The 13,535-nt window shown below is 36.6% G+C and overlaps 1 protein-coding gene across 1 annotated transcript in view; it reads right to left on the bottom strand.

Moving 5' to 3' along the window:
• The window catches only part of LOC148160929 (heat shock 70 kDa protein 12A-like), a 71,784-nt gene that overhangs the window by 21,542 nt on the left and 36,707 nt on the right, over positions 1 to 13,535 (bottom strand). The window contains exon 2 of the mRNA XM_088002876.1: positions 4,050 to 4,394. Within this exon, the coding sequence (XP_087859002.1) occupies positions 4,050 to 4,394 (345 nt within the window). The remainder of the gene's footprint in view (positions 1 to 4,049; positions 4,395 to 13,535) is intronic.

The raw sequence follows: 13,535 nt of genomic DNA, 5'->3' as shown, positions 1-13,535 counted from the left end.
GGTGCAAATGCGCAGCAAAAGAGAAAACATGCAAACAAAAGAAAAGACACACCCCCGAATCAAATGCAGCAAACAAAAAAGAAAACACCCCCGAATTAGAAAACACCCCCGAATTAAATGCAGCAAACAAAAAAGAAAACACCCCCGAATTAGAAAACACCCCCGAATTAGAAAACACCCCCGAATTAAATGCAGCAAACAAAAAAGAAAACACCCCCGAATTAGAAAACACCCCCGAATGAAATGCAGCAAACAAAAAGTGTTGAAAACGGAAGTGCTCCAGACCACTATGGGGAGTCTAACAAAAAATAGCTGTGTCCGAATTCAGGCTCTGCATCCTTTCAAGGGCCCTGAGAAACTGATCCTTCGAAGCATAGACATAATAAAAGAGTACACCCTCCCCCCCACGATTGGCTGCTCCGGCGCAAATACACTTTGCTTTGCTCAACCAAAACAGCAGAAGATGCCTTCAGCACTGCGGAATATTGTTGATCGGATCGAAGGACTACTGACGTGAGGGCTCGACAGACTTTTCGCAAGTAAGATGGACATATTACTGTGTATTTTTGTGATTAGAATATTACTATACTGTATTTATGTCCACTGGCGAAATACCAGCTAATGCTAGCTATAGTGCTTGGTGTTCAGCCCCCGCTCTGACAGCTAACCGAGATTCCGTAAATCTTAAAATGTTTCAGTCATTCTCCAACATTTAGATTATCTGATACAAGAGCCTACTATAGAAATGAAACAATATTATAAAAATCATAACATTCACCAGCAAAGTTTACACAGATGACAATGGCTATTATTTAATTATTTAACTCAGTCAACGTAAGATAACTCGAAAATGTCCCGTTTTTGTTTTGAAGGTTTCCTACGACGTGAGGAAGAAGGGAGAGACAGATTCACTGCACAGCACGGATGAATCTCGTATCGGATTTTGGACCCAATCTCAGCTGCTGAATCACTCTTAAACCAGAACTCGTAGGCTGGAAAACATTATATATATATATATATATATATATATATATATATATATATATATATATATATATATATATATATATATATATATATATATATATATATATGTGTGTGTGTGTGTGTGTGTGTGTGTGTGTGTGTGTGTGTGTGTGTGTGTGCGTGCATAATCATGCATAGCCTAATGTATATTATTCAGTATTAATGATTATTTATTTATGTTTGTATACTTATATAAGTATGTATTGATAAGACGAGAGCGGTTCATTAGGCGTCTGTCCTTTTATTATTATCTATGTGAGAAACGGCCCGATCTACAGAAGACGGATCCTTCGAAGGCCACGAATATGGACGACCAGAAGAGAGAAGCTGTAGCCTCCGGCTAGCTGCCTAGCCTCCATCTCGGCGTTATGTTGCTTAGCAACCGTGACAACGTGAAGCACAGAGCAGCGAAGGAAAAAAAACGGACTCGGTTGTTTTTTACTCTTTATTTCTGTATTATTCTTCACCTTTTGTAATAAAGGTTGTTCCATAGTAAAAAGAAAATCTGTCTGATTCTAAAATGTTTAATGTATACAAGGGATATTATTCATTTTCAAATACTCTCCAGATCTCAGGTAGTAAGATATTACAGTTAAATAAACTATGTTTGAAGGCTTAACTTTAATCAGTCAAACCCATTTGCTCAGGAATAAATTAAATACTTTATTAATATCTACATGGAGCGCCCGGCCAGCTGACAGCTTGCGAGTGAAGCTGGCTGTTAATGCAGCGGGAGAAGACATCTCCGAAAACGTCGGAGCAATATTGGAAGTAGGTGATTTATTAATGAACCGAGCAGATATTTCAGATCTATACATCTACATTCTCGCCTAAAAACATTGTAAAAAATAAATTTGTGTAATTTTAAGTGTAATACAGCAAAAATTATTTTGTCGCCATTGCTGCTTTTCTGAACACCCGCTTTAAAGGATGCAGAGCCTGAATTTGGACACAGCTATTTTTTGTTAGACTCCCCATAGTGGTCTGGAGCACTTCCGTATTCAACACTTTTTGTTTGCTGCATTTCATTCGGGGGTGTTTTCTAATTCGGGGGTGTTTTCTTTTTTGTTTGCTGCATTTAATTCGGGGGTGTTTTCTAATTCGGGGGTGTTTTCTTTTTTGTTTGCTGCATTTGATTCGGGGGTGTTTTCTTTTTTGTTTACTGCATTTAATTCGGGGGTGTTTTCTAATTCGGGGGTGTTTTCTAATTCGGGGGTGTTTTCTTTTTTGTTTGCTGCGTTTAATTCGGGGGTGTTTTCTAATTCGGGGGTGTTTTCTAATTCGGGGGTGTTTTCTTTTTTGTTTGCTGCATTTGATTCGGGGGTGTTTTCTAATTCGGGGGTGTTTTCTTTTTTGTTTGCTGCATTTGATTCGGGGGTGTGTCTTTTCTTTTGTTTGCATGTTTTCTCTTTTGGTGCGCATTTGCACCTGTCGGCCACCGTAGATTACCGTATTTTCTGCACCTTCAATGAATGGCCTATTTTAAAACTTTTTTTCATATATAAGGCACATAGACTAGACTCTTAAGAATTTGGTCCGTACTCTTATTACACATCTACATTTATAAATAACTCGCCCCCAAGTACTTTAAATAGTAATCTGCCTGAGTCATTGTTTCACTCACGGTGTTGGTGTTGTGATATTGTGCCCAACTGCTTTCTGGGTAACACAGACCAACCGACACGCTGCCGCCGCAGTCTCTGTCTCTCACTATATATCAAATCAATAACAAACTCTACAAATGACTCAAAGGACAATCTCAATATGTACATCTTTGCATGTTCTTATCTAATCACCCCTGGCTGTGTTGCTTGGCTGTTGTACTGTGTTGTATACTTCATTATGTTGTTTTGATGTATACTAATTTCATTTAAATAAAGTTCTTTAGAAAAAAAAAGTCTCTGTCTCTCTTCCCCCGCCCCTCGGCCCCCCTGGCTTTAAATGTATTATCAAACTTTATTAACAAACCAGCGTTCTGACAACTATCCCAGAATGCACCACGCACTTCTTCTACGGGGAAAATGTAGTCGGCGGCTGCTTACCGTAGTTGCTAGACCTGTTGTGGCTCAATATTGGTCCATATATAAGGGGCACCGGATTATAAGGCGGACTGTCGGCTTTTGAGGAAATTGAAGGTTTTTAGGTGCGGAAAATACGGCACACTTTGTCAACCTGAACAGGTTATTTCAACATGCTGGTCACTGGAGACTGAACAGCACAGAGAGGCTCTGCTGCCCTAAGCTGGAAGTTGAACAGCTCCATTACCTAATTTATATAATATTTTACACTAAGCCTAGCTAAACTACCAGGTATCTTAGGTAAGACTGGGCTCCCTGCCTACAGTGTTGCTTTAGGCTTTTCCCCCAACATGGTAAAATCCAATATTCTTCTCTTTTATTCCACCTTGTTCAGGTTCTGCTCAAAATGAGTCTGAAGTCAGTAACTTAATATCATTAGCTGGATCTCGTTAGATAAACCTGCTTTCTTTGTTTTCTATCACAACTAGAACCTAATTGGACTGTAAATAAATGTCATTGGGAGGAGCTGGAGTTTATATCAGTTATCTTTACTGCTGATGCCTCCATGTAATAAGTTCCCACCAGTAGAATCTGATACATTTCAGCCAAAATAAGTTGAATCCACAAATAAGGAAGTGATGAGATATTTAACTAATAGATGATGAAGACTCTGACAGCTGAATTAGTTTATCTGCCAACTACAGGATGATTATCAGGACAGAATATCTGTCATTGAATAATTATTGAAAAGTGACAAAAATCTATAGAAAATAAAATGTTTTAGGAGACATAGTTCAGTCAGCTTGATGACTTTATCACTGTTCTGTAAAACATATTTTTTACTCGGATATGTTTTTTATTTAATGAAAATCATTTGCCAAAACCCTGACCATAAATCAGCTCAATGGTTGCTGAGTGACCATATTCAACCAAGATTATTTATTAGACATTACAAACCAGGAAACAACTGGTTTTAATAACTGGGAGGAGTGAAAGGTAGCTGACCTTTGACATGCAGCTGAACGCCAGACAGAGCTGTTTCCTCCTGATTCTCAGTCATGCTGCAGATATAGATGCCGCTGTCTAAAAGTTGAGGTTCTCTCAGAGTGAGGCTGAAGTCACCAGAGTCCAGAGCATCAGGTTTCATTGAAGTTCTTCCTCTGAAAACCTGATTTTGTCCATGTAGGTCATCTGCTACGTCCCGTTGATGGACAGTGTTGGGATTGAGATCAAAGCGACTCCATTTCACTGTAACAATCTCTTGTAATTTATGGCTGATCTGACAGGGCAGATCGACAGACGGTTCCCCCTCCTGAACCTCCACAGTCACAGCCAAAGAATCCTGAGAGGCTGGAAGATAAATAAAGGACAAGTTTTAAATCAGTTTATTAAAATAAATACATTTAAACCAAAGACATGCAGTCTATAAATATTTAATTTACTGTTGATCAATCTGTGTCCCAGTTCTCTGTATTTCTAAGTGCTTTTTCAATGTTATGAAGACTGACTGAAAAACAGAAAAGGATCATTTTCACAATTTCAGCAAGTTAATTATTTACAATAATCCTGCATTTCTTCATATTTGAATAATACTATATATAACTGAGGATGAAAGAGGCAGAGAGGACAGAATCACCTGCTAACAACATGTAGATCTTTGAAATTAAACTTTTAGTCAACTATAATCTCTCTCCACTTCACATGAAGTAGAGCCGTTATTAACAGCTTCAGGACTGAATGTCTGCACTTGTTCAGGCTAACATGCATACAACTCTTCTTTGGGCATTTAAAGGTCAATAAGAACATTTTAAACTATATTCTGTAACCGATAGAATCACAGAATATACTTTAAATTGTTTCAAACCTATGAGCTCTTGTTAAGAGTTGAGCTGTAACAATCTGAACAAGCTGCAGACATGAAAGAAAGACCAGAGCCCAAGACAGGCTACGATCACACAGCAGGCAAATACGACTTAAATCTTCTTTTTTACTGACATGTTGCCTGTATGTGGCTTTTTCCTGGCAGTCTTAATGGCTCAGTTCCTATTATTTCACCCCCATAAAAATCTGATCTGAGTCACTCAATCCAACACTGTATCTGAATGAGTGACACTAATTCAGATACATATCTGATTGTTTTCAAAGTATCTGCAGTCAAATCGGTCATGTTGCATTTTATGTGACTTTTATGTCATCGATGTGAGACATGCATCATTATTCTGGAGCAGAAAAAGCCAGAATATAAAATTATGATTATTATTATGTAAAGAGGTTGTGTCACTGAAGAGAATCACATCACAATCAAACCACACAGAAGTCTCACTGCAGTTGGGTTTGCTTAACCACCAAAATAAATATGATGCTTCCTTATAACAGACCCAATGGAAATAAAAGTGACCCCAGAATGAAACCCTGTGGAGCCCTGCATGTAGGTGGTGCTGAAGTGGAGTAAACATGGCCAACATTAACACAAAGTGTCTGTCAGAGCAGAACCACTCTAACATTGCTCCTGTAATCCTAATCCAGTGTTGTAACCATGACAAAAGGAAACTGTGACCCCAAGAGAAACCTGAGCTACACAGAGCTGCTGATAACTGCAGACCAGGATTAATAATATTATCTACTAATGAGGAAAAAGAAAAACAGCAAAAAAGATTCATTTGTGCATCTCTGAGGCAGAATGATCCACTAAACAGTTTTCGGTTTTTACTGAGAACGGCTACATTCAGCTCACTGAGAGGCAGTTTGTAATCTACTGTCAATCAGCCGTGCCAGAACTTGTTACAGTAGAGATTTAATTTTTACTTTGACCCTATTTGTTATTAAGCTTCTGCAAGGACATGATGCTACAGTGATGCTGTATGTCTCTGGATGATGTATTTACCATAAAGAGACTCTATTTGCCATATTTTCTGCTGATTCTGAAAATGACTTCACAATAAACTTGAAAGAATCAAATTTTTTTATGAGAAAGACCAAGGACCTACATTTTAAAACATTGCTGTGGCCTTAGTTGTACCTGGTAATTATTTTACTGACTGTGAAGAAGGAAAAAAAATAAAGATCAGCTGAATAAACTTAAGCTTGAAGAGAGGAAAAATATCTTACCGTATAGCAGGAACAAAACCACAGCAAAAAGCTCCATCTTCCTCGATATAAAACACCAAGTCTTCTAAATAATTTCTTTATAACTCTCTGAAATAGTTTCTCTGGACAAACTGAAAGCAAACTGAAAGTTCACTCTGCTGTTGATCTAAGATCTCCCAGAAAAACCAGTTTTCATTGTTCCGGGTTGGATCAGATCAGCTGGTACGTAAACAAACCAAGTCTGGACAAGAATTACAGATTAAATGATGGTGAGATCAACTAGTGAAAATCTATGGCAACACAGATGTTGGTGCTCCATTGATTTACTGATTTGAACTGAACTAAAGTGAATTTTTTTTAGGTGCATTTTGCTTCCAGCTTCTTCCTATGTGGGCTGATGGATGAAGATATTTGCAAAAACAGTTTTGGCATGGTTTGACCTCAAGTCACTGCTGTAGTCTAGAGTGGAATCTCATTTAGCACATATACCAATTAAGTTTTAATTATATTATAATAATCCATCTGACAGTAGTAGTTCACCTGCCTAAATACAGGATGATTGTATTTTAAACAAAAAAATAATTATGATCCACTCTTGTAACAGAAAACAAAATAAATATGTAATAAGGGGAGGCTTGTAGGAGAACCAGATGTAATTGAAAGGTAATAATAATGAAAACAAAGAAACTTATAATGGTGACATAAGAACAGGACATGGAGCTGAGACGATCAGGATGGAAGAAACCAGAACTGAACAATGGAGACCAAGGAGCTTAAATACTGAGAGAAAAACTAAAGAAAAGAGTCTAACCAGAATCTACAGAAGACAAGAAATAAGTAAAACAAAGTAAATTAAACTATAAAGTATGACCTTAAAGACAAACAATAAGGAACAAACCATAAATTATTAGCATAGAAACAAGTAAATAGAATATTTATTGGACACTTAAATCCACTGAATATAAAATAATATCATGTTAACAGATAAATCAGTTAAAGTTTAGGAGACAAAGATCAGTTTGATGACTCTGGTTTCTATAAAACACATTTTTGCCCTCAGGTGAGTTTCTGGTTTGATTCATAATAAGTTCTCTGGAAATGAAAATAAAAAAAATGTCAGAAACCGGATCAGCAGGTCCAACACACCCACACACACACACACACACACACACACACACACACACACACACACACACACACACACACACACATGCACACGCACACACACACACACACACACCTACACACACACACACACACACACACACACACACACACACACACACACACACACACACACACACTGATGTTTGCCAAACCCTGACCTGAGATCAACTCTACAGGATCTTCCTGAAACCGCCTTGAAAAAGTATTTATTAGATGTGATCAAACAGGAAATAACGTTTCTAGACTAAGATTTGTTTAAACTCAAGAGAAAAAATGATAATTTTGTTAACTGGGTGATTTTGTTGCTGTGATGCCTGGCTGTAGGAAATACAGACTCTGCATCAGCAGAGGAGTTCAGGTAATTATTGTTAATCAGAAGCAGTTTTACAGATGATTGAGGCTCTGAAAAATCAGCTCTGATGAAGAAACAGTTAACTTTTAACTTTTCTCTGATATTTAAAGACTCACTGCAGAAATAAGTTGATCCTGTTTTTAACTCAGTGGTTGGAGGGTGTGAGGGGAGATGCCAGCACAACTGTTCTGGCATTTATTCTTCAAGACATGAGGAAAAAGTGAACATATTAACTCTAATGAATAATTTTTTTAAAAGTATTTATTCTATATATTTAACCTCGAATGTGACACTATATTCAGGTGCATCTCAAAAAATGTAAATTTATTGAAAAAATAACATTTTGTCTCTCGTTTCAGAAAGTGACACTAATATAGATTCATTAAACAGAATGAAATATTTCAGACCTTCTGTAAGTTTGATTATTATGATCTAAAAATCATAATATATCAATATATCAAAACACCAAAGCACTGAGGTGCAGGTGGGACGATCACGGCTGCTAGAATAATCCTCAGATTATGGGAATCTTCAACTGTTCCGAATGTTAAAAGCTGGTTGGATTTAATGATGGAAATAGTGGAAATATATGAAGAAATGCTGGTCAAGATAAATAATGACAGAAAACGTCAACAAATCCTGGAACTGTTTCCTCTCCTGCAATACTGAGACAAATAAACTCCTTTGATGAACTGCTGCTTTGGAAAATACTGACGAGTGACTACTTCTGTTTAATGTGGTTGTTTCTGCCAACATTGAGGATATTTAATCTGTGAAACTTTCATTGATTTGACATGTGCTGACCTGGTTGTCTTGCTTTGTTTGTGGTTTTTGTTTTGTGAGGGTGTGAGGAGGGTTGAGAGCGATTATGTATTTATATGTATGTGTTTTGAAACAATAGAAACTTTAATAACCAAAGAAAAAAAAGGATTGAGTTGATAAAGTTACTCTGGTTTCAGAAGGGGAGTTTCAGGAAAGAAACTCTGTTGTTGTCATGGGAACCTTTTCTACATGTCAGATTAAGGGGGCAAAAAAATTACAAAATCATTTCTCTTGATCCTTTGAGAAGATTTGGTCTGAAGTCACTGCTGAGTTATTGTCCACAATGGAATCACATAATGTACAGCCAAAAATAAGCAGATAGTCAACCAACAAACTGGTTAAATATATGTAACTAATTGATAATGATGCAGGTGGTAATTATAGAAATTTGTCTGTCTGTTCATTACAGGATGATTTATTTCAAACTGAAATAAAACAGAGATTCACACTTTTAACAGAACAGATGAATATTAAGAAAGTTTGTAGCAGGACCAAAAGCAGAGAAATGTAATCAAAAAGGAATAAAGGAAAGAAAAAACTCATAATGATGGCAAAGCAAAAACAAGACAAGTCTGAATCAATATCCAGAGAAGGGAAGAAAAATAAAATTAAATGACACAAGAGAAATAAACTACAAAAACTACAAAACCTTGTAAACCACAAATTATCACAACAGAAAAAAACCAACACCAGCAGATCATAACAGAAAAACTATCAGAATAATTATTGGACACTAAATAACATTAAATCCACTGCATGTTAGACAATTTGGCTGCAGAATTTGGAAACTGAGGGTGTTTTCAAAAGTCCTCCAGGGTGAATGTTGTCTATAGATAAACATGATTACATTTATAAGGCAGTTTGATGAATCTCCTTCATTACGGTTCTGTAAAACACATTTTACCCTCAGGTGAGTTTCTGGAAATGAAAATAAAAATAAAATACCAGAAATAGTGAACTTTCTATTGTACAACTAAGCTGTTATATCACAACTGTGCTGATGTGGATGTAAAATAGTTTGAAGTGCAAGTTTGAGATGCAAATGTAACGGTGCATCAAAATGTAGATTTATTGTTCACAATGAGGCCTGATCTCTTGACATCGATTTGTCTGGCTGAAAACAGATTCTACATTTTTTAAGTGGAGCAGAGAAAGGCAGCAAGTAATAACGTTACTGACTGTGAAGAAGGGAAATAAATTAAGATCAGCTTCATAAATTTCACCTTGGAAAGAAGACAAAGATCTTACCATAAAGAAGGAACAGAAACACGACAAACAGCTCCATTTTCCTACATGTCCAAATCTGCCACATCCCTGAAACTCAATGACACGACTTCACAGATAGAACAAACAGAAATCTAAAGTTTTACTCTGCAAGAGATCAAAGGCCAGGTAATAAAATGTCAGTTATAAAATGTTGTATAAGTATGGAAACAATTTCACTTTCTATTTCACCTGAGAAAAAGTTACAAATTAAATACAGAAATTTCAAATAAAGCAAACTAAAAAAGAACAAAACACAGTAGAGCTGAAATTGTCTCATTCTTTTGCTTTAATAAAAAACTAAATGTACAGTTTCCTAACTTTTGTGAAAAGAAAATGTTTCCTATTTAGTTGGTCTAGTTAATGTTTATTCTCTTCCCAGAATAATGAAGGGGTGTGTCTCTTTAAGCTCTTGAAGGTGTTGATTATTGGGAGTTTCTATGTGATTGGTTGGGTGTTCAGGTTTGGATTTTTATTTGGGTTTTGATGATTTAGTCATTTAATTATGCTTCTATGTTCTTGTTTTCTACAGTTTTTGTGTTCATTATTGTCAATAAGGTTTATCCATATTAGTTAATTCCTTTGTGGTTAGTTTCTTAGTTTATTCTTGTCTTTTGGTCTTTGTGTATTTAGATTTAGTTTCTGTAGATCAGTGTTAATTTTCTCTTTTTGGTTTAGTTTATGGCTTCACTTGGATTAATTATTCATCTTCCCTGCTTGTTTGGTTTCTTTCAAAGCTCTTCATAATCCTGATTAAATCACCTGCATTTAATGTCGTTTTTATTTCTCAACCCATTACATAAACTATCTGGTTTTTATTGTTTTTGTCTGATTCCTCTTATTACTCTACTTTTGCTCCATGTCCTTTTCTCCTTGTGTTTTATAAGTTTTCAGTGTTTTCATTAAATATTCATGTTCCTGTTTGCATTTGATCCAACTCTCAACATACCAAACAACAGCAGCGGTTTATAAAGTTTTACCTGGACCAAAGTTCAGTTTTGATGAGAGCCAAGTGAAAGTTTTTAATAAAGAGCAAAAACTTTAGAGAATGAGAAATCAAACTGGCTGCTCAACCTGTACATAATGTGTGTTTATCCTCGTTTTATTTAATCTAAAACTGCAGCAATAATCTACACTGCAGAGTATTACTGCTTAAAAACCAAAGTCAGATTCCTTGTCTGTGCACACAATCTTGGCAAATAAAACTATTCTGATTCTGGGTGTTACACCCCCAAGGTCTAGGGGTCCAGGGGCTGTAACATAAAATGTGTCCAGTGTAACAAGTGGAATGTAAAATGATTTATTGCAAAAGAAAGTTTCACAATACAATATAATTTAACCCCAATTAATGCAAAACAAGAGGGATTAACAAACTCAAGAATGTCAGGTGCAAATTAAAGTTACAAAATGTCCACACAAGTCAATTCAACGTAAACTCGAAATAACCCAAAAGGGGAGAAAAGGGAAGAAAAAAACACACACAAAGGGAGTACCAAGCCTCCCAAACAAGCTTCTAGCTTGGCAAAACAATCTGAAGCAGTCAAGCTACTCAGCAGAACAAACAGGTACAAATTGGTTCAAAACAAACTGCCTAAAGCAGTTAAAACGCCTAACAAGGGGTACAGCTTCACAAAACCTCTTCCAACTAGCTGCCCTACTGGAAGAATTGACTCAGGAGCCTTTTATATGGTGCAGGTGGGCCTCATCAACATCTGATTGGCTTGACAATCCTCTGATGGTCCAATGGTGTAGCTGCTTTCCTGCAGCCTTCAGGCAGCCAATCAGGGAGATGTGCTCTCACAGCTGAACCTGCATAACAAAAAGGAGCCTGCACAGCCTCAAGAGGCCAGGGGCCGTAACGCTGGGTCAGAGAAGAAAATGATGGTGTTATTTCACATCAGGAACCAATTCAGAAGAACAAAAATCAAGGACTTTATATTCTGGTGAAAAGGTGGAAAATGACACTGGCACCAGATTAGCTTAATCAGAGAATAATGCTGAGCAGCTGCAGAGGAAAGGAGAATAATTAACACAGACTGAGCTTAATTAGAGCTCTATCTGTGTATTTGATATATAAATCAAATGCACAATTACTTGTTTACCCAGAATCTGTTGCTCAGTCGGCATAACTTGAAGACATATTTCCCAAAAATGTTCACATTTCAAAGAACCAACATTGGAACAAATGGAAACAAAATGGGTCACCAGGAGACAGCAGCTCATTCAGCTCAATATCCCAGTTTGATAAACTCTCATATCCACTAATGTGTCCATAAAACATCCTTTGAATTGTTTGCAATATCATGGCTGTATTTCTCCTGATTGATATTTTTAACAGAAATCCATTCTGTGATGTTCAGATTATTGAACCTCAGTCACTCTAATGACTTCATGGCCAAAGATTTCAGGCTGAAGGTCTGTATTCATTAAAGCCAGTGATGATATTTCACTGTAGAAAAGCTGCAGGGTTGATGTAATGATGTCTGATAATAAAACAAGTTCTTATCAAGAACCGAGAGTCTTAATGAACATAGAAGTTACATCAGTAAATAAATAATGAATGTTTACCTGTTTGCCATCTTGACAAGTTGCCTGAATGGTTTATTTCCTTTTCAACAGCTCCCTCTGGTGGTGAAAGATGGTACTAAAATTACAGAACAACAGATCCTGTTGATTCCTGAGGAACATCTCTGAACAGATATTAATGAGGAGGCCATAATCTGATAGGAAAATAATATCATGGTGTAATCAGACAAGATTTTACCACATTATTATGTAATCCAGACTTCATAAAAATCCAGTTTGTTTGTACTGTGATTTTAACTCAAAGTAACAGAGTCGTCATGAATACACAGAGAGCATCTTCAATCTCAGCTAACTGGAGAAACCTGATCTAATCCATGAACTCTGGACATCTTTTTATCTAAAGATGAAATCATTTGATAGGAAAATATTTTTGCTCACAAGACCAAACAAAACTTCTGGTTTAAAAGTGGTTTAGCTGCAGCTTCTTCCTGATAGCATAGTCTGTTGTGAGTGCTAGGCTAGTTAGCATAGCCACAGTTGACAGCAGATAAATGGTTTTCCTGTAAAGGTATGTTGTTTCTCTGCTATTAGCAAATGAACCAGCAAGTAACTGAGGTTGATTGACAGCGCTAAGACCCGCCTCCTGGCTCTGATTGGCTGCTTTTGGTCAGGAGCGTTTCATTTCACGTCACGCTGTGACGTCACGTTCCCAAGCTCTATAAAAGTTACATACTACAGCTTTAAGATGAAGCAATAAACATAAAAAATTGCAACTAAAATCAGGGTAAAAACAAGCAAAAAAAATTGCTGATGCATTAAAAGCTTTATATTTGCATCTTTGTCTTTGTATACTGCAACCTCGGTCTGGTTTCTATCAGTCAACCAAAAAAAAAAAAAAAACTATACATAGTGTCTGGATTATTCAGAACCAAAACAAAAAGAAATCTGACTTTTACAGATGCAGCGCTGCCAAATGTTCTGGAGCCCAGGAAGGTTCTGGTCCAGTTTAGCCACTGAAACACTGGTGGATGTGTGGAGAAGACTAATGTAGAGAAGAGGCGGGTAGAAACTGAAAGATATTTAGTGAGCAGAACAGAAAGTTAGAAAATAATAATAATAATAATAATAATAAAAAACCTAAAACCAAACAAATCTAAGGACGGAGATCAGAACCATGGAGGGAATCTGATGGATCAGAGCAACAAGAAACAGAGAACAATTAAAAGAGTGGAAGCAGCTGAGAGAAAAACTGAGAACAGATAAAAGAGGAAATT

This window comes from Poecilia mexicana, unplaced genomic scaffold, assembly GCF_051168715.1.
Source record: "Poecilia mexicana isolate PSO_F unplaced genomic scaffold, ASM5116871v1 scaffold_2, whole genome shotgun sequence".
NCBI lineage: Eukaryota > Metazoa > Chordata > Actinopteri > Cyprinodontiformes > Poeciliidae > Poecilia > Poecilia mexicana.
The sequence above is the reverse complement of the archived record's forward strand: the minus strand, read 5'-3'. Positions and strand labels throughout refer to the sequence as shown.